This window comes from Eleutherodactylus coqui, chromosome 3 (genome assembly GCF_035609145.1).
Source record: "Eleutherodactylus coqui strain aEleCoq1 chromosome 3, aEleCoq1.hap1, whole genome shotgun sequence".
NCBI classification, from domain to species: Eukaryota; Metazoa; Chordata; class Amphibia; order Anura; family Eleutherodactylidae; genus Eleutherodactylus; species Eleutherodactylus coqui.
In genome coordinates this window covers 68923500-68948543 of record NC_089839.1, presented here as the reverse complement: position 1 = coordinate 68948543, position 25044 = coordinate 68923500, and the positions used below count along the sequence as shown (strand labels likewise).

The window sequence follows — 25044 nt, the reverse complement described above, 5'->3', positions numbered from 1 at the left end:
GGGATGGAGAAACAAAGATTGCTGAATCGGTTAGCCAACAACCTGATGCACCGGTAGTCTAAAGTCGTAATAGTCCAATGAGATCAATGACTGTACGTAAATATGCACAATACACATAGGAAACATGTATACACTGCGTATATTCGCATGAAGTCAAAGGGATTTTGTGCGTTCTTTTTTACGCGTGCAACAGGCAGAAAATAAGTATGCGCCTGAAGGAAAGCAATAAACCGCTACATGCTGATCTGACTGGTCCTGCTCATGAGGGCAGCATAGGTTAATAAAAGCAGGTGTATTGTCTTAGGCCCCATTTACACTCACCGATTATCGTTTAAACAAAAGTCATTGAACGAATTGACAACATTTTTGCATAAAACAACTTGCACCTAATCATCTCTATTTTCCCTCATTAACTAAAGTAAACTCAGTATTAGTTGTTTAGGCAGTTGGGTGTGTGTTTATGCGAGGGATTATCTGGCCAGCAGATTCCATTGTCTTCTCCCAGCATGAGTAAACAGTGTACTCATGGTGTATGCACATTTTGAGCAATAATCACTGTGTCTAAAAGGGCCTTTAGACTAATGAAACTTTCTAATGTCCATTAGGTAGTCAAAGAAGCTGGTGCGGCCATCTTTGTTTCTCCAGGTTCAAAGGGTCACTTTAAGATTTTAATGTTCAACTCACAAATGCTTCTTACAGACATTTTTAGGTTCCCAGCACCCCTGAATAGCTATGCCGTAATTATTACCTCCAGTTGCTCATCCGCCATCAGCTGCAGAACCAGCAACCTGATGCCTTGGACAGTTTCTTCATTATTAAGGAATATAAAGAGATTGTAGAAGACCATTGTCTGAGTATAGGTCAAGACTGTGTATCTTGCATGCCAGGAACTACTTCTTGCCGTCTACAGATTCAAATGGAAGAAAAGTTAAATAGGAAAACAGGTTTAGCAGAGTAAGAAATACAGCTTGTTTTCACGTTTATTGAACAGGCGGATAGGATCATGGGGGGCATCAAAAGAGGTCTAGGGGCGCATGCCGAGAACATTGTTTGTCCTCTTTACAAATCACTGGTTAGACCGCACATGGGATATTGTGGACAGTTTTGATTATGGTTGCTGTTCCACTCAAGTGCTAGACCGCAGCTATCAGGGGTTTCAATGGAGCAGCGGCGTGTACACCGACAGTCCGCCAAGTCTATGGCACTGACAGAGGCCGTCAAGCACAAGGTTCAGGAAACATAAAAAACATTAAAAAGGATAACATACCAGCAAACTACAGGAAAGATACTCACTTGTTTTAATACATCGATAGCCAGTGGCACCTGCTCGGGGTACAGCAACCCCTGAGACATAAGGAATAAGCACATTTTTGCATCTCTTTTCAGCTCGTCATAGTTTGTGTCATTTTCCACAGGTGCAATCTAGGAGGACACACATAAAAAGGAAAATGAAAGTAAAGAGCTCCATATAATTTGACTCAAGTAAGAAAAAAGTATATGAGGGAAAAGATGGCATACAGGAAAAGCTTGTAACACTAAATTGGATAATACATTCATAGTCAACAACAATAAAATCCCTCCCCTGGAATGAGACTCTCTGTGTGATTGTAACGTTTATATAAGTAAGTGATTACAATATTACAAGATGTGATACAGGTGGGCAGGGAAGCTCTAGTACCCTGTTGTGCCGCTTCTAGCTTGGATACAAGATGTGATACAGGTGGGCAGGGAGGCTCTAGTACCCTGTTGTGCCGCTTCTAGCTTGGATACAAGATGTGATACAGGTGGGCAGGGAGGCTCTAGTACCCTGTTGTACCACCTCTAGCTTGGATACAAGATGTGATACAGGCGGGCATGGAGGCTCTAGTACCCTGTTGTGCCGCTTCTAGCTTGGATACAAGATGTGATACTGGCGGGCATGGAGGCTCTAGTACCCTGTTGTGCCGCTTCTAGCTTGGATACAAGATGTGATACAGGCGAGTATGGAGGCTCTAGTACCTTGTTGGGCTGTCATGAAGGCATACTGGTTTTGTATAGTTTCCTTCAGCATATTGCTCCACATTTGCTGTAACTGAGCCTCTAGATTGTGCAAACTTGTAGACTGTGAAAGTTGTCTTCCCAGATGGTCCCATAAATGGTCTATAAGTGATAAATTTGGCGACTGGGCAGCCACAGATGTGTGACAATGTTGTGAGGACATTCTTTCATGGGAAGCCGCTATGAGAGGAACACATGCCGCTCCACAGCAAAGGCAGGATTAAGGCTCTCACCACTAGGTCTCCAGACACGAACATGGCAGTGGCCAGTGCCCAAACTAAATCTGGTTTTGTCACTGAAAACAACCCGGTTCCACTCCATAGCAGCCCAGTTTAGTCATTCATGATACCACTGCAAACAGAGGCAATTGTGGGTGGGCGTCAAAGGCTGTACAGGTCATGAGCGCCTTGAGACCAAATGTCCTTCAGCCAAGTGCCTAGAAAGGTTTCTGTCAGACATAGGGGTGTAACGATAGGGACACCTGTCTCTGGATGACTGACAACGGAACAGTTGGAGCTGCTTGTCTGACAGACAATCCTGTCAACTGGTGGTCTGTTGGGGGCATCCTGAGCCCGGTCGCCTTGTGTGTGTGCCCTCACTCACCCACCGGTCCGAACTCACACTAACAGTCTGGTCAGAACAACTCGGATGGCGGCAATTTGTCCTTACAATCATCTAACTTTTCAAATTCCAATAATGTGCCGCCTCTCAAACTCCGTTAACTGGGCAAAATCTCTTGCGTCGTAGAGGTGTCTATTGGTCAACAAGCTCTACACAAGTGGGAGAAGAGGTCACTACACACAAGGATCCTTCGAGAGCCTTTTATAGGTCAAGGGTGGAACCACTTTTAGGGCCTGAGGTGGCAAGACCGTTCATCTAATCACCACAACTCATCATTTACAGATCTGCCTGAGATGGAACTGCATACTGAGATATGCATCAAAATGACGACAAATCCTTCTAGGGGCATTTTTTTTCTATATTAAATGTGAACATATGGGTGTTTATGGGTTTCAGCTGCACCGTACAGATTAACACCCTGCTTATAGTATTCGGAACGGCTTTTTCCCCCTCATTCTACATATACGTAGCTCCACATTAGTCCAGGTCTAGAAGTAGCGTACAATTCCTTCTAACGATCTATAGTTCGTCTAAGACAACATACACACACCCCTCTACATTTTAGGGTATTATGAAGAGACTCATGCCCTTTGCATCCGCTTATATGAGATGAAAGCTGTGCAATAGATTAAAGTACTCGGGTGAACTTGCCTTAAACAGAAGTGGTAGAAGCTGCAGCTGCTCTGGCACCGCAGTACAGAAGGATCTTCCTGCACTTGCCATAATCCATTTCAATACTGAAAAAGAATAAAACAGACGAAATACATAACAATCCCCAACAATGATTTAATACTACTCAAATACAAAAGACATTTAAATAGTATCTGTATTTAACTAGACAATCTCAAGCATTTTTCGCAATATGTTTTATCAGCCAGTTCTGTACATTTTTCTGTACTCTTTAGTTATGCTGATAGAAATCAGTCTTCAGCTAGCTATTGTAACTGCATAGCAGAAGAGGGCGCTGCAGCTGTGCCTGCATGGTTCTCTACAGTGCAGTCACAGCCGTTTCCATATAACAGTTTATCTATAAAGCTTGCTCAACCAATCTCTGCAAGGGAGTTTTAATACGTCCCTGCAGAGAATTCCCCCCTTCCTCAGCCGAGATCACAGTGCTTTTGCCTGGGAGGCCATCATCAGTTTCTAGGTATGTGATGGATCTGAAAAAAAATTGACTTTGGGATTTTTCTTCCAAATTTGAAAAACTGATGCTATATTCATAAGTCTTGTAACGTTCAGAAAATATTAAAAAAGTTAAAAAAATTATGCTGCCAAATTCTGGACATATGGCAAATCTTAATTATAAACTAACCAAAAATATAACAGTTGAGAAATGGCAATTTTCTTTCTCAATATTTTGTTTTTTTCCCCTAAATAAACGCAAAACAGACCAAAATTTACCATGAATAGAAAGTAAAAAGGTGTCATGAAAAAACAAAATCTCAGAATCACTTGATTAAAGGGGTTGTCCCACGCCGATACGTTTTTTTTCCTGCATAGGCCCCCCGTTAAGCGCAGGACAAACCCAAGGGATGTGTTGAAATTAAAAAAAAAATTTTTACTTACCCGAATCCCCTCTCTGCAACTTCTTCCTTCTTTTCCTCCAAGATGGCCGCCGGGATCTTCACCCACGATGCACCGCGGGTCTTCTCCCATGGTGCACCGTGGGCTCTGTGCGGTCCATTGCCGATTCCAGCCTCCTGATTGGCTGGAATCGGCACACGTGACGGGGCGGAGCCAGAACGCCACTCGTGCCCGGACCGACCAGAAGGGAGAAGATCCTTCTGCGCAAGCGCGTCTAATCGGGCGATTAGACGCTGAAATTAGACGGCACCATGGAGACGAGGACGCCAGCGCAGGGAAGGTGAGTATATAACTTCTGTATGGCTCATATTTCATGCACGATGTATATTACAAAGTGCATTAATATGGCCATACAGAAGTGTATAACCCCACTTGCTTTCGCGAGACAACCCCTTTAAGTTATCACCACATAAAGTGAGTCAGGTCAGATTTGAAAGATTGAGCTTGGTCACATAAGCCAAAACTGGCTGAGAGGGTGAGTAGTTTAGGGTACGTTTACACGCAGCAAAATCTACAGAATGTTGTGTGCTACGGATTTTGACATGGATCCACAGCAGATATCAACCTTTCAATTGAAGGGGTGAAGTTCACTGTGGATCCACATCAAAATCCACACTGTTGATGCAGTTTTGGGGCAGATTTTCTGCTGCAAAAAATCAGCACCAATTCTGCAACATGTGAACATAGCCTTATACAGTAATTTACAGATTTTCAAACATACTTAGTCTGTGCCAAGATCTGTTCCCCAGCGCTGCTTTTATTCATTTCCAGTCTCTGCTGCTCTGACGCTCTGTAGGAAGAAGCTGTTCTGTGCTGCAACAGCTTCTCCCTTCACAGCACCCATTCCCCGCTGGACCCAATGAACTTTCAAGGTCTCAGTTTATCAGGTGTACAGTACAGTACAGTACATCAAAACCGGATGCACTGAGACTCTGACAAGGAATTGGTGCTACGAAGGGGAGAAGCTTTCTGCAGCACAAAATGGCTTCTCATTACACAGCCCCAGAGCAGTGGAAACAAGAGAGACTAATAAACACAGCGCTGGGGGACAGATCATGAGGACACAGTTTGGAAAAAATCACTAAAATACTGCCTTATATAAACTGTTAGAATGAACAGCTGCGCCTGCATTAGAAAGAACAGAGCAGGCACAGCTGGAGCTCCTCTTCAGCTATGCAGCTAGCTAGCTGAAGACGGATTTCTCAGCACAGTCTTCACCTAGCTGCATAGCTGAAGAGGGGTTTTGAAAAGAAAAGAAAAAGTATAGAATTGACTAATAAAACCTACTGCAAAAATGCTTAGAATCTGTACATTTTTTCTACTTCAAGTGCTTTAATTAAATCTAAACTCGTTAAAGGTATGAACTTTTTTTTGCTCATTCTTCACTAACTCTAATTCAAGAAGTGTTACATTGACCACTCACTGGTTTTCATCAATTTAATGGCCTGGGTTCTCTCATCTTGTTCCCCGACTCCATTTTCTTCCATCACATGGTTTTGGATTTCCTCATCTGCCTCCATGAGGGGCTTCAACTTCTCAAGAACTCGTGTAGTAAATTCAGAAATACGAGGAGAGTTGGTGGGTACAGTGTTTGGCAAAGAGACATCAATCATGAATATGTAAGTCAGCACACTGCAAAAACAAAAAAAGGACTTGTGGTTAGGCAGCAGGATGGACCATCGGCACATTCAGGATCTACGGAGGAAAAACATTAATGAACTAAGAGGGGTCGTCTCAAGACAACAACCCTATCCATCTGTTCCATTAGGGCATGAGGACTTCATAAAATGCTTCTCATGCTCTGTGATTCAAAAAGTAAGGAGCCTTTGTGAGATCACCCCTTTAAATGTGTTAAAAAAGTACCTTAAATGCACACATTTTTACATGAAATGTAATTTACCTTCCAATCCGCTCTCTGACATTCTTGTAGACTTGCGTTAATTTAGGTTCCAGATAGGTCAGCAATCTGTGAAGTAACTCTGGAACTCGCCACTCCTGTTGCGCAAGACCTCCCTGAAGAACATATAACCGGCTGAGGAAAGACAATAAATGTGGCCATTACTACAATCATTCAATAGAACTCATTCTCATCAGTGCTATCCACACAGTTGCCCCAGGCGGTGGAGTGTCATATGGCACCACTGCTCTCCATATAAGACAGTGCCGACTAATATATGGTTATTTAGGTGTAGGCTAAACGTCAATATACACAAGCAGCCTTCTGACTTTGGGTCCTTCTTCACGGCCAATGATCGTTCAGATCCTCACGGGATCATGGGAATCTGAACGATGATCATTCAGTGTAAACGCTTGCAGCGACTGAACGAACTTTGTTCGCTTATCGTTCAATTTCTGTAGGCATAAAAACTGGACGATCGGCCCGTGTACTGTGAATGGAGGCGGGCGGCTAGGGCGATCTCCGCCTCCATTCACGGATTGATGAGTGCTTCTGTATGATAGCACAGGAGCGATTATCACTGGGATGACTCAATGCACAAAATAAGCATGCATTAGATACTCATGTAAGTGTGAAATGGGCACTTATGGGCCCTTGGGGTTGCTTCGTCGTACTCTGCACATACCAAGCATCGACAAACGAGCCTCCTTCTCCGCTAACTGGAGATTCCAGTAGTAACTCAAACAACCAGTGAAGTTTCCGAGGATCTCTGCTCTCCTGAAAGGAAAAATAGAAATAGATGTTGAAGCTGAAGTTCTTGCTGTGGCACAAATCCTAAATGAGTTCCAAAAAAGTACCATCGGCACCTTTACAGAAAGCTGGGTGACGCTGGAGAACCAGAACAGCCACTCAATGACTGCAGAAAATTTCTGTCAATGTTTAGTTGGTTAACTTAGGTTAACTTCCCAATGATGCATATACACTAATTAAAGGGGTTGACCCGCGGCAGCAAGTGGGTCTATACACTTCTGTATGGCCATATTAATGCACTTTGTAATGTACATTGTGCATTAATTATGAGCCATACAGAAGTTATAAAAAGTTTTTTACTTACCTGCTCCGTTGCTGGCGTCCTCGTCTCCATGGTGCCGACTAATTTTCGGCCTCCGATGGCCAAATTAGCCGCGCTTGCGCAGTCCGGGTCTTCTGCTGTCTTCTATGGGGCCGCTCGTGCAGAATGCCGACTCCGTGTAGCTCCGCCCCGTCACGTGCCGATTCCAGCCAATCAGGAGGCTGGAATCGGCAATGGACCGCACAGAAGAGCTGCGGTCCACGGAGGGAGCGGACCCCGGCGGCCATCTTCAGCAGGTGAGTATGAAGACGCCGGACCGCCGGGATTCAGGTAAGCGCTGTGCGGTTTGTTTTTTTAACCCCTGCATCGGGGTTGTCTCGCGCCGAACGGGGGGGGGGGGGGGGGGGTTAAAAAAAAACAAAACCCGTTTCGGCGCGGGACAACCCCTTTAATTCTGGGCGGCAAGATAAAAAGTTATAAAAGCACTAGTTCAGTTCTACTTGAGTTTATGCCGTATAAAACTAAATCAGAATCATCAGTTTTGTGATGCTACCTCAGAAACTGCCTAGAGGGGTTACAGGCATTCCTATCACAGTGACTACTGATGATCACACAGCTGCTGTCATACAGTTATACTAGAGGAGATCACAGCCCATCCTACCATCTGTATACTTATGGTATGTAGCTTATTCAGAGGAATAGAGAAGGTAATGATTATATTAAGCTGTTCCCCCAGCAGGTACAGATGGTACAGTCTCTGAAAATGAAACCAAAAAAAGGTCACCATCAAGATGGTGCCTGACAAGTATCAGACAGGAGGCTGCGCTGTGTGCAAGTGGCTGCAATACACAGAGGAGACGTTCAAGAGTATGACAAGCAAGTCAGGTCATTGTTGCAGGGATGGAAAATGTGTTTTTACTGTAGTGGTCTTTAAAATATCATAGAGATCTACTCCAGCAGCACCACATACAGATCACCTCCACAGGATCTTTAGGCCATGCAGATAACTCCCCCTCCAATTTATGATATAATGGAGCGACATAAAACAGCAGTAAGAATTTAACCTTAAAATTAGAAGACCACTTACACACGAAGTTGCAACACATGTTCCCCAGTCACTGTACGTCTCCACGGTGATGTTGGCGAATGCTGTTCTCAGGAGCGGACACAAACATTTCCATAGATTTCCAACCTGTACAGAACAGTTTCATAAATCAGTCCTTACAATATACAACTGATGACATTAAATATCATTACCTACTTCAGTTGATCAATTCAATTGAATATATTTACATTATATATCTCTCTCTATCATATATATCTATGTATCTAATTATGTATATATTATATTCTATATATTTTCTTTTTCCCCTCCCATACTCCCTGGTTTCCTAGACCTGATACTTACTCATATGCATGTTTCTGCAACAAGAATATTAGATCTTTCTAATATTTATATTAGCAGTTAGTCTGCTCTTACGTGTTTCTATATAAAACACCTAAGAGCAGACTAACGGCTTAATGGGAAAGCTTCTTCTCACTTCGTAACATGTTCATTTATATATCCCTTCCGGTTGTTAAAAAAAAAAAAACATTGTAAGATTAACCACTAGAAGTCCCCCATAATAACACATTGTCCCAGCTGGAGGGGAAATAATGGCAGGCAGCAACTTCAGAAGCTGGACCTGTGCCAATCAACTCATTCCTGTGCCAGTTTCAGTTTTGGAGGGGTTGTCATGTACGTGGATCATATTTAGGATCCGAATCACATCGGTCCAGAACAACATGTAAACACATTTCCATGGGGCTTCTTATACCACATGCACTTGGGAACTGGACCAAATTACCTTTTCAAATGTCCAATGCTTGGATCCTCTGATTATTCCTGCAACAATTTCGGCTACACATCTTTGTGTGCTTTCATGGGAGTCCTGCACCAAACGTTCCAGGTGGGGAGTGAGGACTGGCAGGAAAGCATCATCGAAGTTCCTGAAGAGACCCTTAAGAAAATGAAACATAAACAGATAGTCAGGGAGGCGCTTCAACTGGTTATCTGGGGGGGGTGTCACTGGGTGATCCGAATAAGTGAATAAAAATAAAGTTTAAAGGAAATGTACTATAAAATAAAATAAAATAAAATGGGACTTACCCGGTGTATGGTGGAAACCCCTGTGGAGAGGGGTCCCACCAACACCTCCTAGTCCAAGTTTGCTTGTCAGACCTCTGAAGGGTCTTACTCCTCTGGTGTTGTCCTGGTTCCTGAGTTGTTGGAGTCTGCTGCAGAGCCTCTGTGTCCAAATGGTAAATTGGACCCACGGAAACGTGATAGCGATGAAAAAAGTAAGAAAAATAGCTCTTGCGCCGTCTCAACAAACAACTGGAGTTGACAATGTAATATTGTCTAAAAGATTTAATGAAGTACAACGCGTTTCGTCGCGCAAAAGCGACTTTATCAAGTACATAAACCATAACATAACAATGCATACTTATATAGGAACTTACATGTATGTAGTGGTGTTAATTAGGTGAGTAGCCGGTTGTGAGTAGCTCACATGACCTCCACGTCTTCCACCGGCAACAACTATGCTGACGTGGCACACATGACGTGGAGGTCATGTGAGCTACTCACAACCGGCTACTCACCTAATTAACACCACTACATACATGTAAGTTCCTATATAAGTATGCATTGTTATGCTATGGTTTATGTACTTGATAAAGTCGCTTTTGCGCGACGAAACGCGTTGTACTTCATTAAATCTTTTAGACAATATTACATTGTCAACTCCAGTTGTTTGTTGAGACGGCGCAAGAGCTATTTTTCTTACTTTTTTCATCGCTATTAAGAAAATGAAAGACATTTTACTATATACCCAGTTTCCCCAAAAATAAGACAGTGTCTTATATTAATTCTTGCTCCAAAAGATTTCCCTTTTTTACATGTATAGCTGCCTGGACATTATTTAAATCTGCCTTTTTTATTAACTATAACTAGGGCTTAATTTTTGGAGCATGGCTTCTATTTCAAGCATTCTCAAAAAGCCTGAAAAATCATTCTGCATATTCAAAATTCCTGAAAAATCATGGCAGGTCTTATTTTCAGGCTAGGTCTTAATTTTCAGGAAACAGGGTACATACAGAACTCTTTAGTGGATTCTGTTATATAAAAAGTGGGGGGAAAAAAAGAAAAAAAAAGTACAATTCCCAGGTTCTTGTATTCAATTTAAAGGGGTATTCTGGGAGTTTCTGTTTATTGATGACCTATCCTTAGCAGAAGTCATCAATATCTGACATAAAGGGGTTGTCCCGCGGCAGCAAGTGGGTCTATACACTTCTGTATGGCCATAATAATGCACTTTGTAATGTACATTGTGCATTAATTATGAGCCATACAGAAGTTATAAAAAGTTTTTTACTTACCTGCTCCGTTGCTAGCGTCCTCGTCTCCATGGTGCCGACTAATTTTCGCCCTCCGATGGCCAAATTAGCCGCGCTTGCGCAGTCCGGGTCTTCTGCAGTCTTCTATGGAGCCGCTCGTGCCAGAGAGCGGCTCCGTGTAGCTCCGCCCCGTCACGTGCCGATTCCAGCCAATCAGGAGGCTGGAATCGGCAATGGACCGCACAGAAGAGCTGCGGTCCACGGAGACAGAGGATCCCGGCGGCCATCTTCAGCGGTAAGTATTGAAATCACCGGAGCGCGGGGATTAAGGTAAGCGCTCCGGTAAGCTTTCTTTACTTCCCTGCATCGGGGTTGTCTCGCGCCGAACGGGGGGGGGGGTTGAAAAAAAAAAAAAACCGTTTCGGCGCGGGACAACCCCTTTAAGATATCTGACAACTGGCACCGCTGTTGATGCTGCATATGCAGGAACTGTTGTGCACTGGCACTAGTGAAAGGGGCTAAAGGGTTAAACCCCTTTTTGAAATGCCTGCCTATATACATGGGTAGGAGGCCCTTCAGATACAGAGGTCACATGACTATGACATCACTAAGGACTGTGTGCTGTGGCTGTGAATGAGGACTAAACCCTGCCTCTAAGTGATGTCACGGTGGCTATCTTTGCCCATAGATTAAGTAGTGTGTGTGTGGCAGCAGCAGGAGCTGCTTCACAGAGGCAGAGAGATACAGACTCCAGACCAATGTGTGGACAGCAGCAGTGTGAGAGCTTCATGCAGGGCCGTGAATGATGTGGCGGCAGCAATTATCAGAAACACAGCAGAGATGTCTTAGGGAGGGCCTGATAATCAAGGGACCAAAAGATTACAGACCGCATGGAAGGAGACCAGTTAATTATATGGAACATTAAACATATTCATACTCTCCCATGGAGTGACGGTTAATTCCAGTTAGTTTAGTGTTTTTTTTATAAAATATGCCACCTCCGCACCATATATACCACCACCACCTGCTTTACTAGCATAACTGTGTACATTGTGCAGTGGCCATGAACGGTACTGCATGCTCAAACCCATTCAAACAAACGGGACTGGACTTGCAAAACCTTTCCAAGTCCACTGCACAGTATACAGAGCTGTGCTAGTTCCAATGCACAGCGGTTCTTGCCAACAGCTCATCAGTAGAGGTACCAGTTTTCAGTCCCGCATAATCTGATATTGGTGAGCTATTCTAAGGAAAAGTCATCAATGAAGACTGCTCAAAATATCCTTTTAAATAGATTCTACACAGCATGCATACAACTTGTGTACTTTCTAAATGGCTACTGCACTCAGTACTAACAGCCTTTTCACTGCCCTTTTTGAGCAGCATAGCTACTATTGAACAAGGCAGCCTTTAACAAATAAGACAGCAAAGGAAAGGCAAGGAGTGAACTCTGGATGGCAACAGTTTCCTCACAGCGTCCAGCACGAAGCCTGGAAAGGGTTAACTAAAATCCCTATAAAACGATGCAGAATCTGCTAAAGTACCACCATGTTTTAAAGAATGAGAATGAAATGTAAGTCTCTGTATGGTGGGATAGTTTAGGATAAGGGTATTTTCCAGCAGGGTCACAACCATACAAAACAGCGTGTCAAACTCAATCTATATCCTCAGGATAGGTCTGCAATAGCTGATTGGCAGGGTCCATCCCTCGGAATCCTTGCTGATCAGCTGTAGTGCAGCAGCCTGGATAGGTAATTGAAATCAATGGAAGCTATGACTGCAATACCAATACAGACCCCTGCACTAGAAACAGAGCTGTCTGCTTCCTGCTGTGTCCGCAACAATAGCTGTCCCAATCTCATCTAAAATCGCATACCCCCACATAACTACTGATTACTCTATTAATGTCCTATCCTCAGAATGAGTCAAGTCCTCGACAACCCCCTTGGGAAAAAAAAACAACAAAAAAACCCATAAGAACATAATGTCTATGTTTGCAACTGTGTTAATTGCATGGGATTCTACGCACAGTATTTTCTCATGTTTCCACTAGATGGCGTAGCAGTACACGATGGATTAACATTGGCTGCATAGCAATTTATCCAAATACTCTTTGTTACCTATTTCTTTGGCAAGTTTTAATATACAGACATTGTAGAAAAAAATCCTCTTATTGCAACAAGCGGATGTTGTTCTCAATTAGTGTTGTTACTTACCCTCTACCCGAACCTGCCATATAAATGAACGGGCTAGTAGCCGTTGTGCCTGCAGCCTGGTAATTTGTGTGCCGTGTTCAATAGCGTTGCACACCTGTACACACAGCGCCATTGGCAGGATCAGACTGGCTGGATTTGCACGAACATATTGACAATACACAGTGAAGAGAGCCCATTGATCTCCCTGGGTTCGTTCACATAAGTGTACTTCGTTTGCACAAAAAACATGCTCTATTTTGCTGCGCATTTACACAGGGAAAGAGTACATATTAAACAAAATTACACTAATTGCCCGTTTCAATGAATGGGCGCATGGTTTTGTCTTTTTTTTGTGCGCAAAAAGTACAGCGATTGTTTAGTTATATATTGAATACTGAAAGTTGAGCCAGCGATGTGCTTGTAGAGTCAGATTGATAAAGGCCAGTGGGAAACCACAGGAGCATATTTACACGCTATTACAACAGTTACATTGTTTGCAAAACGGACACATGCAATTAAAACTAAAGCCCTTGTTTTAGGACGTGGAAACGGTACAATTTATTTTACCTTAAACAGACAGAACCTGCGTGGGTTAAATTTGTCCTTCCCCTTTCGATCTTCTAAAGACAGAAATTTAATCAGCTGTTCAATGAATTTCTCGTCGGTGAAGTGATCATATATGATTTGCTCCGCCTACAAGGAGAAAGAAGAATAGTAATAAGAAAAGTTTTCTACATGATGTAAGCAAAAGACCAAAAACGTGCAATGACCACTACTTAGGGAGTTAAATCCTATTCTTGCCACATTGAATGAATGGCCGCTGTGATTAATAATTGCATTTTTCTCAGATTGGTACAGAAGGGTGCATCATTAAAAAGAATGGAGCCGCTGCTTCGCATGTGCAACCAGCAGCACCATTGCCCTCTACACTACAGAAATGGGAAAATGTATGAACTGTAAAAAAACGGAACAAAATCGGATGACCGCTATGGTCATCTGTTCGATCAGTTTTCGGTTTACTATTAATGGGCAAAAGCCTTTACAATGAATACTGAAAATTATGTAGAGAAAGCTTAAAGTGTAACAAGTGAAAAAATAAAAACTTCACAGTGTTCTTAGACTCTCACATACAGCAACTTTGTGGAGCCTTTCCACATGAAGCTCAGCTATTTGTACTGTAGCCTGGTAATGCTCTCTATTTCTCTAAGCTTCCTAGCTTGCATTATACTTGCCACACTCATCCTTCATTAGTACACTCCTAAACGCTGGCAGAATCTGTGCTGATGCTGCTGTAATCACAGGACCTTTTTTTGTTGCTATGAAGTACAGCCAACTCGTAATTCCGGGTTTTAGGCAAGATATCCTGCAGTTGGTGAAGAACTGATATAACTGAATTTGCGCTGGATGCAGCGATCTCAGATAATTGGCCCGTGTACACGTGCCTGCTGACAGGGCCCCGAGTGAGAAGTCATTAACTTGGCGGAGTCATTTGGTTTTAAGTAGAACTATTTAACTATGAACAACTGCTTGTCCTTTCTGCCTCCATTCACAGAACTAGTGTTGGGCGGTAGTCCGTGGGAAGGCTTATGTGTCCCACAGTTGTCCCATGTCAAGATACCCTTAGTGGATCTCTTCAACAGTAATTATACCAATACCTGGAAACTGCTTATAATAGTAACAAAACTTATAAATTCATGAGTTATGGTTACATTTTAGGTCAAACACATTAAAATACAAACCCCACCCTCCTTAGTATATTCGTTTACATGGACAGACTTACTTCAGACATGGTCTCTCTAGGTCTTCCAAGAGTTGGTTGTTGGTCAGCAGGTGCATACACCAACAACGTTCTGAATGGATGAGAAAGTTACGGAGAAGTATGTAAGACCTCAATATACACTGACAGGTTATTTGGTAAGGGTAAGGGGTTAGTTGGAATTACAAAATTGATGGCCTATTCTCAGCACAGGCCATGAATTTCAGATCAATGAGGAAGACTCATGCCACCTCAGCCGATCACCGGACTTAAGTGCCACATCATCTTCACTGTTTACCAGACTCTGTACATTGAACAGCGAATGTGCCTGGTATTACTGCACCATCACTATAGCTTGGTCCAATTGAAATGAATGGGACCAAGCTGCAATACCAGGCACAGCCACTATCATAAGTAAGGAGCTGAGGTCAATGAAACCAGATTTTCCTCACAGTAGTTTGATATAATCCACCATGTTCATTTATACAGCTAATAAGGATCTTCACAGTAATGAACATTTAAAAATGGTAATACTCCTTGTGTTAGTGAGTCTGCAAGAAGTCTCAAAAGTAACTTCAAGAGTTTAAGAGGACCCCACCCCCCTCTCCAGACATGTCCGTTTTAGTAAATACTTCTATTCTCCATGAAATAACAATTCTGGAGCTGCTTTTTAAAGAATTCTGTTATTCCTCCTGGAAATTGATGCCATAAATGGCAACGCTCATTTGTCAATTTATTCATAAAAAGGACGTGTTCTTACGGTCTCATATTTTCAGTTCTGATTGCACAGCGGCGGATTGTGTAGGAACAAGTTCCCAACTGGTAACACCAACGCGTCATTTTATTCTTACATTTCCAGGAGGAATTAACAGAGGAATGGCACAATGCAGAGTGAAAGAAAACTGCTCCACAATTATTATTGTATAGGCAACAGAAGGGTTTAGGCCTCATGTCCACGGGGAAAATCAGGCCCGCTACGGATTCTCCATGGAGAATCCGCAGCGGGTCCCTCCTGCCCCGCGGACATGAGGGCTGAAAATAGCAATTACTCACCTCTCACACACTCCAGATCTTCCCTTCTTCACGGCTTCATCTTCTCTCCGTCGCGGCCGGATCTTCTTTCTTCGGCCCGGCGGATGTGCACGGCACGTCTGTCGCGTGCCGCGCGAATGCGCCGGCCCGAAGAAAAAAGATCCGGCTGCGATGGAGAGAAGATGAAGCCGCGAAGAAGGGAAGATCTGGAGCAGGTGAGTATATTCTGATATCAATAGAAGCCTGCGGGAGCCATCCCCGCGGGAGACCCACACCTAAATGGAGCATGTCCGGATTTTTTCATGCTCCATTTAAAAAAAAAAAAAAAACACTTTTATTGACCATCCGCGGGTATTTATCTACCCACGGGTGGTCAATGCATCCCTAAGGGATGCGGATCCGCATGCGGGTGATCCGCTGCGGATTTAAAATAATCTTTTGCCCGTGGACATGAGGCCTTACTAAAATAGATCGGTCAGAAGAGACAAGTCCTCTTTAAAGGAAAAGTAGTTGGTAACTACATAAATAACAGACATAACCTGTAATAAAAAAAAGTGTGTCAAAAAGTTACCGTCTAACAGTGGCGATGCCGAGGCATTGTACCATCTGCAACATTTGCATACTATATTTCCCCAGCGAGAATGCACGGCCCTTCTAAGTGGCTCTTCACACCTCCTAGCTGCTCTCCACAAGGAGAAGCTATACCCCTTTCAATCCATGCAAGTTTTCCTACATGTTCTCCAATATTCTGCTAGCCAATGTATTTGCTTATGTAATAGTCCTAATCTAGAAATTGAGACAAAAGTCCCAAAACAAACACTCACTTAGGCCAGGTGTAATAGCCCCAGTGGGTCTTCTCCACGAAGCAGTTTGCCTCCCACACTTCTTCTGTCTTTGGTAGGCTGACGCTATTATACTGTATCCACAGGTTATCGGGCCTGTCTCCAGCCATGATGGTATCAGGTTTGGGACATCCACCTATAAAAAATATAAATTATACCCACCACCACCACATCATCGTCGTAATAAAGAACCATCCTCAAATATTACAAGCATTTTTACGTACTGATTTTGTACGGACAAATGGGCACTTTAATGTGAGGTCTTTTCAGCTGTTTTAGAATCCCAGCAACAGTGGAAATCGCCATCTAGAATGAAGGGAGGGGAACATTAGAAGGCTGTTTTTTGAAACTACAAATATCATTAAAAAGGGGTTGTACCAGAATTATAAGTTATTTCCTACCCACAGCCTGCTTACTTTTTCCTAAATACTACTAGTCTTCTTTACTAGCAGGACTGGTCAGGTGGTCGTGACACCATGGAAGGTCCTTCAGGTTTCAGTAGGACCTTTCATGTTTTCTGTTAAATATCAGTGTTCCCAGTTTGCTGTATCAACTAAAGACAGAAGCACCATGGAAAGGTCAGCGTGCTTTATAGCAGCGTCTCTTAACTGCGCGAGCAGAACTATGTAGTCAAGATGTGTGGCTGCATAGTTCTCTAAAAGCACATCAGAGCTTTGTCAGAGGATTAAAGATGCAGTCTGGGAGGTCTGGCATTGCCTAACCTCCCCGTCTCTGGAGAACAAAACTGAGGAAATTTTCACAAGATTTGTTTTTCTTGCTAAAAAGTGTGTCTTCTAGTCTAAAAAATATAATACCTGAATTAGTTGTGAAGGAAAGTTAAAAACAATTGCTGATAAATTATAGTGAGCATTTGGTTCCAGTTAATCAAGCAGGGAGTAATTAAAAGGGATTTTCTCATCTCTTAGTAAGATGGCATCACTTTAAAGAACAGTGGGGGTCTGATCTCTGGGACCACCAATGATAGGGTCACAGTGCTGGTGTAGCAATGCATCCCCTTCACAGCAGCACCTGGCTCCACTAATCTACATTGCCGGGTGCACCGGCAACAAAAGCTATACCAGCGCTCTATCAGTTTCATTCTCAGAAATAGCAGGCATCCCAGAGGGCAAAGTGGCGGATGCTGGAGATTTAGTTATAGCTAACATTATTTTATATACTTCCATGCTACTTGGAGTAGTAACAGGCTATCTCAGCAATAAAAGAGATCATACTGGAAAGCATCCCAGCACCCGTACCATCTGTCATTTAGGCCTGCAGTGATCAAGTACCCCATAACAGTTAGTACACCCGCTAAACCCTTACAGATGAGAGACATAGTGATTGCACCTTGCGCACGATAAGAGCATCATGATTCAGACACTGCACCAGGTATCGGATAGCAGGAAGAGGTAGGACGTAGTCATCTCTCAGGAGCAAGGACAAAAACCCAATGCCAATGTGTTCAAACTTCCATGGACTGTAATGACATACGTACATATAAATACAGGCTCTGGCACTTAGTAGATTTTACATAAAGCTGTCACTGCGATCTTTTTTTTTTAGTTATACTATATGAATTTGTGGCCTCCAAGCGGTAACAAAGATCTGCACCGCCCAACATACTAAAGTTTCTACTGTATATAGCAAGGCAATAATAAGTTTTTAGAAAAATTGTACAAGAAGTGAAAAACCTTTAAGCTACTTACAGGTTTCTCTGATTGACACAATCAAGCAACGTGCCGACTAAACGTTCATAGTTCCTGTGAAGACAAAAGTCGTATCTATTGAGTTTTACCTTCATCAGCAAAAAAAAAAAAACCTAGTAAAAGAACATTTAACAGTCATATTTGTCATTGTACAAGTCTGATGGAATGACATTTAACAGTGTAAAAAAAAAAAAAAAAAAAGGTTAGGGCAACTTCTGCGACACGACTCACCTTACAGACTCTGCGTTCTTTTCCTCCTGCCTCTTCAATGCTACAGCCAGCTTGTCGGGGTGAGGCAGCTCTGCATTGCTAGAGGGTTTCTGCGACTGCTGCAGCAGAATAGCAATCTGTATGCTATTCTCTGGGACCTTTAAATGAAGCAGGCAATGTATATGTATGACAATATCGCTGTGGAGCAGACGACTATAGCAGGTAAAGCCCAAACATATGACGATCGTTCTTCTGATTGCATCTATTTTATGGAAAAGCAAGCTCTGGTAGAGCAGATTTGTGTGGGGATAGTTAACACTTTGCAATCCAATTTTGGATTCAGGGTTTCCTAGGGAGTTTTCACTTTCTGCCATTATACAATGGTGCCACCTGCTGGCTAGAGCCAGTACTGCGGTATGGGACATGCTGGAGAGGCCCCCCGACAACAGAGTGGCTGGCAATATACAGTAAGAATACCCTGACGGACATCTTCCAACATCAGAGCCTTTAAATCAGAATGTCTTCAGACATCAGACAGTGGATTGGAAAGGGTTAATGGTTATACTTGGGATGATAACTAATGCTGTGGTATAACAATGCTGTATCTAGTTCAAGTAGATACAGTGATATCATATAGTGGTATTCCCATCTCAGGCAAACATGGCTTCATTGAAAATACCAGCCCATTGGTTGCAGCCACTTCTGGCCACAGTTACACAAAAAAGGCAGAACTGGCTGGTCTACGTTACTTTTGTAATTCCCCCAGAACAGAATGGCTGTTTATGTACGCTCATACACTTCTATGGGAGTTACGGAAACAAGGTAGAACCAACCAACTAGTTTGGCTGTTCTTGTAATTCTGTCCACCAGTTGGGGGACCCCCATCATGGCAATGGCTGCGGGACTCATAGATGGGACCCACATCTATGGCAAATCCTGTGGATAAGCCATAAATGTCCAAAATGGGAATACCCCTTTAAATAAAACACAACATTATTTCAAAGCGATTTTCCAGGACTTTTCTTTATTAATATATTCGATCACCTGAAGGGCCACTCCAGTGAATTTTTTTTCTCATTGATTATAAAGCTAGCCGCCAGTATATATATAAGTCGGTTAGTACACCTTTGTTTAGGTATTCCTTTCTAATGGACTCCTGGAGTCCTTCTCAGGTTGTCATGTGATCTCATGCTGACCAGCAGCATAATTCCCGCGATAGACTTTACCACACATGCGCTTTAGAGGGGGGACACAGACACTCCTGTCACAGTTACGGATGAGGATTTCACAGCTCCTGTCACACAGTTATAGAAGAGGAGATCACAGCTCCTTCTCCTGACTGTATACTCCTGTTCTGTAGCTTATTTAGAAGAATACAGATCGTAATGACCATTCCTTCCAAGAAGGCAGTGATGGTACAAGCTGTAGCTGGTAATTTGATGCACCGTGGGAGTGTTGGCATAACACAGAGAAAGTGAGCATGGAAAAAAACTCAGCATCAATATCGTGCCTGATAAGCATCAGACAAGAGGCAGCACAACATAGACGTGACTGCAATATATTTATATAGGAGATGTCCATTAGGTGAGGGGGGCAGGGAAGGAGGAAAAAAAAAAAAGTGTTCACACTAGAGTGGCACTTTCAATCAAAAAATGGGAAGGGATAAAGGGAGGGGGGAGGATAAACTTCACAACTTTGTTACCCACTATTTATCAAAGGGAAGGTAAAAAAACGAAAACAAACAATGGCAGAGCGAATTTGCCCTAAAGAGGGAAAAATTAACTCCTCATATCAAATGGCGATCGGACAGACCAACACTCAAACACAAATTCTATAAATTTACATAAGCCTAGTTATGTTCAAAGAAAAAGTGTAAACCTTTAAGCAAAAGGTAAATGTAACGTAGAGGGTAGCCATTATATTAACCCTTTGCAATCCAATTTTGGATTCAGAGTTTCCCAGGAGGCTTTCTCTTTCTACCATTATGCAGTGGCGCCATCTGCTGGCTAGAGAAAGTACTGCAGTATGTGACATGCCGAAAAAGGCCCCACAACAGCAGAGCGGCCAGTAATCTACAGTAAGAATACCCTGCCGGACGTCTTCCGACATCGGAGCTGTACAGCCTTCAATCAGAATGTCTTTAGACGTCAGACAGTGGATTGGAAAGGGTTAACATAAGCCTATAAACACTCCAAACTACTTACAGAAAAATCCAAACCAATTGTTTCATACTGCCGGTGGATCTTCTCAGCCAAATCGTCAAAAAGGCGAACAATAGACGGCTTTTCTAGAGACATTGCTTTGCTGAGACCTGATGAGACTATTGCCGGCCATGTCTGCACAATGCACTCCCAGTCATGAAGGTTCGCGAGGCAGACTGCACCGTGGTTTCCAAGCAGACAATACAAGGCACCCTAAGAGAAAAGAACTCCTATTAGCACCAACACTACTAAATGCAAAGTTGGGGTTTCAAGGTCCGTTTGCACATAACGATTCGCTGAAAATTCGTTCAAATGACCGAAAATGAGAGATAATCGTTCCATGTAGAATCCATCCTTCAGACACAGAGATAAAGTCTCTCTTAATAGACCGCAAGCGGTTATCTCCACGGGAGCCGTCAGATAACATTGTATTCTGCCAGGAGCTGCAAGCAGAACAATGCAGCTGTGTGCACAGCTGGGCATGTGATTAATCACATGCTGGACTCTGCAAACAGCTCCTGGAGGCCCTTTTACATGCAAATGAAGATAAGTGTTAAAGGGGTTGTCCCGCGAAAGCAAGTGGGGTTATACACTTCTGTATGGCCATATTAATGCACTTTGTAATATACATCGTGCATTAATTATGAGCCATACAGAAGTTATTCACTTACCTGTTCCGTTGCTGGCGTCCTCGTCTCCATGGTGCCGTCTAATTTTCAGCGTCTAATCGCCGGATTAGACGCGCTTGCGCAGTCCGGTCTTCTTTTCTGAATGGGGCCGCTCGTGCCGGAGAGCGGCTCCTTGTAGCTCCACCCCGTCACGTGCCGATTCCAGCCAATCAGGAGGCTGGAATCGGCAATGGACCGCACAGAAGACCTGCGGTCCACCGAGGGAGAAGATCCCGGCGGCCATCTTCACCAGGTAAGTAAGAAGTCACCGGAGCGCGGGAATTCAGGTAAGCACTATCCCGTTTTCTTTTTTAACCCCTGCATCGGGTTTGTCTCGCGCCTAACGGGGGGGCTATTGAAAAAAAAAAAAACCCGTTTCGGCGCGGGACAACCCCTTTAATGCCATTAACACTTTATGCAAATAGATTGACAGATTGAAAGATTTTTCAGTCGTTTAAAAGGATCTTTACATGCAAAGAGTGTAAAGGTTCAAATGTACAGGTTCAGTTTTCGCTAAAGTCATTTACTGCACTGGAATAAGCTGTAAAGCTCTGCTTTACAGACTATGGACAGCTGGGTGGGGTTCACTTAAATACATGTATTTGGGCTAAGCAGCACTTAGTAGAGTTTAATAAAAAATTTTGCAGTCTTCTGCATATCACTGTATATAGACACTGCAACCCAAGTCTCCATAGGAGAGCCGTTCGTGAGGCTGGAGCGACAGGTTGGTTTTTACCCCCTCAGCTCACTTCCCATGGGGTATATTTCAATATAAACCCGCATCCGAAATCTTTGTGGTTGCTGCAGTTTTCAAACAGATGATTTTCATTTGTAGATCCGCACAATCAATGGGCTAAATCAGCAGATGATTTTTCCAAAGCAGATTTTGCTTTAAGTGACAAATCACCTTATCTTCTGCACACAAATTTCAAGTCAGCATGCAGGAAAAAAAAGCCACGTCGTATAAAATACAGTGCTGAATCCCACTAAAACTAATGAGACTTCTGTGGTGGATTTCTCATTGCATTGGATGTAATATTGGCACAGATTTCATGTCAAATCAATTTCCTCCAGCAGCCATCCTTTACACATAACATAGTATGAAGACAATCTCCATCTAAGTTCAGGCTGTTTCCACCCCCCACCCCCCTTATTGATCCAGAAGAAGGTCACACAGTCATCACAGGCCCTAAGGTCATAGAGATAAAGGCCTACCTCTGCTCTATTGCAGCAAACAGCCGATTGCCTCCTTTGGCTGTAGACTGGGCTGGTCCACCTCCTTCCTCACTGCACATGCCCGCCTGCACCCCCCAGCTATGCCCCTGGGCTAACCTGATCCAGTCTTGACCAGTGGTGTTGACACCTCAACTTCCATCCCAGTTCTTACACTGGGTCAAATATTCAATTCCATATTAAAGCATCTTACCTTCAAAAAACACAATTTTCCTTTAATACAGTACCAGTCAAAAACTTGGACATTCCATTTGAATCCATGTTTTGTCTTATTTTTTATTTTCTACATTGTAGCTCCATAGTGAAGACATGAAAATTACGAAGAAACACTTGCAGAAGTAGTTAACAAAAAACTGTTAAAACCAGACTACGTTTGAGATTTCAGATTCTTCAAAGGAGCTCCTTTTGCTTTGAGGACCTCTTTGCAAACTCTTGGGCCTTCATACCATCAACGTCATGAGGTAGTCTCCTGGAATGGCTTTCGATGAACAGGTATGCTTTGCATACTTACTGTGTTTGAGACCATCCGTTGTGTTTTGGGGAGGGAGGGTTGGTAGATCGTTCCATGCAATGTTTAGCCCTACTTAAAGGGGTTGTCTCGGGAAAGCAAGTGGGGGTAAGCACTTCTGTATGGCCATATTAATGCACTTTGTAATATACATCGTGCATTAAATATGAGCCATACAGAAGTTATTCACTTACCTGCTCCGTTGCTGGCGTCCCCGTCTCCATGGCTCCGTCTAATTTCAGCGTCTAATCTCCCGATTAGACGCGCTTGCGCAGAGGGGTCTTCTCCCTTCTCTTGGGTCTCGGCACGAGCGGCGTTCTGGCTCCGCCCCCTTCTACGCGTCATCGCGTAGCTCCGCCCCGTCACGTGTGCCGATTCCAGCCAATCAGGAGGCTGGAATCGGCAATGGACCGCACAGAGCCCACGGTGCACCATGGGAGAAGACCCGCGGTGCATCGTGGGTGAAGATCCCGGCGGCCATCTTGGTAAGGTAAGTAAGAAGTCGCCGCAGAGTGGGGATTCGGGTAAGTACTAAATTTTTTTTTTTTTAACCCATCCCTTGTGTTTGTCTCGCGCCGAACGGGGGGCCTATTGAAAAAAAAAAAAAAGCTGTTTCGGCGCGGGACAACCCCTTTAACTACTGTTCTAATCCACATTATGGCAAGAACCGCTCAACTAAAGACAAATTACAGTCCATCATTACTTTATAACATAAAGGTCAGTCAATCCAGAAAACATCAAGAACTTTAAAAAAGTATCAAGGGCAATCAAGAAAACCAAATCATATGATGGAATTAGCGCTCATGAGGACCACCCAGCAAAGGAAGACCAAGAGTTACCTCTGCTGCAGAGGATACATTCATTAGATACTAACCTCAGAAACTGCAAGTCGATAGCGCCTCAGATTAGAGCACACAAATACTTCAGAGATTACGTATGAGACCCATCTAAACAACCGTTTAGAGGAAACTGGGAGAATCAGGCCTTTATGGTGGAATTACTGCAGAGAAGCCACTACTGAGGAACATCAATGAGAAGAACAGAATTGCTTGGGCCAAGAAACACATTGGATATTAGACTGGTGAAAATCCTTTCTTTGGTCCGATGAGTCAAAATGTCAGATTTTTTTTATTCCAAATGCCGAGGCGCAGAAAAGGTGAGTGAATGGTTTCTACATGTGTGGTTCCCACCATGAAGCATGTAGGAGGAAATGTGATGATGTAGGTGATCACTGTTGGTGATTTATTCAAAATTCAAGGACATGCCATCCCATCTGGTTAGCGCTTAGAGCACGTGTCAAACACAAGGCCCGCTGCGTGCTGACAGCTGCTCACCACTGAAGCGATTACCAGCTGGGGTGCCGCAGCTCCCCGCTGGTAATCACTGTTAGCGCTGATCCTGGCACACACTCTGGCATCAGTGTGCAGCCGGGATCCTCCTCCCATGAATCCCCTGCTCCTCAGTTCCGCACGGGAGGACTCGGGGCGGAAGCGTGCCGGGTGCATATTAACTTTTCCCACAACACTTCTGCCCTATTCAGCAATTCCAGCAACCTGATTGGTGAATCAACCCAAACAACCAATCAGGTTGCTGGAATTGCTGAATAGGGCAGAAGTGTTGTGGGAAAAGTTACAATGCGTGATGTCAGTGTGCACCCGGGGAACAGCGGGCGCAGAGGGGGAGTGGCGCTGACAGCAAGAAGGAGGTAAGTATATGGGTTGGAGGGGGAACTATTATTACTGAGGGGGGTTTATATTACTGAGGGGCGGGGGTTAATATGACTGTAGGGGGGGGGTTTAATATGACTGACAGGGATAATATTATTACTGTGGGGCGTTAATATTGCTGAGGGGAATAATTTTGCTGTGGGGTTATTACTAATGAGGGGGTTGACAGTATTACTGTGGGGGTCGCTATTACTACTGGGGCCCTTCTGGGGGTCGTTATTACTACTTAGGGCTCATTCACACAGGCGTAATCGTATTTCGGTCGCACAAATACGCTGCGTATTTGCGCAATCGAAAATCGCTTATGCCTGCATATTTGGGCACGCAAAAAAGAACGCAGATGAGCCCATGGAAATAGTGCGCAAATATGCAGTGAA

The 25044-nt window shown here is 43.6% G+C and overlaps 1 protein-coding gene across 3 annotated transcripts in view; it reads right to left on the bottom strand.

Annotated features, from left to right (window-relative positions):
* The window catches only part of PSME4 (proteasome activator subunit 4), a 130174-nt gene that overhangs the window by 8839 nt on the left and 96291 nt on the right, over positions 1–25044 (bottom strand). For all 3 annotated transcript variants that reach the window (XM_066595717.1, XM_066595718.1, XM_066595719.1), the window contains 16 exons: positions 20535–20744; positions 18352–18488; positions 18121–18174; positions 17762–17891; positions 16639–16720; positions 16397–16550; positions 14565–14634; positions 13352–13477; positions 9059–9211; positions 8299–8403; positions 6825–6916; positions 6143–6274; positions 5666–5874; positions 3310–3395; positions 1294–1422; positions 749–904 (listed from right to left, as the gene is read on the bottom strand). In XM_066595717.1, the coding sequence (XP_066451814.1) occupies positions 749–904; positions 1294–1422; positions 3310–3395; positions 5666–5874; positions 6143–6274; positions 6825–6916; positions 8299–8403; positions 9059–9211; positions 13352–13477; positions 14565–14634; positions 16397–16550; positions 16639–16720; positions 17762–17891; positions 18121–18174; positions 18352–18488; positions 20535–20744 (2025 nt within the window). The remainder of the gene's footprint in view (positions 1–748; positions 905–1293; positions 1423–3309; positions 3396–5665; positions 5875–6142; positions 6275–6824; positions 6917–8298; positions 8404–9058; positions 9212–13351; positions 13478–14564; positions 14635–16396; positions 16551–16638; positions 16721–17761; positions 17892–18120; positions 18175–18351; positions 18489–20534; positions 20745–25044) is intronic.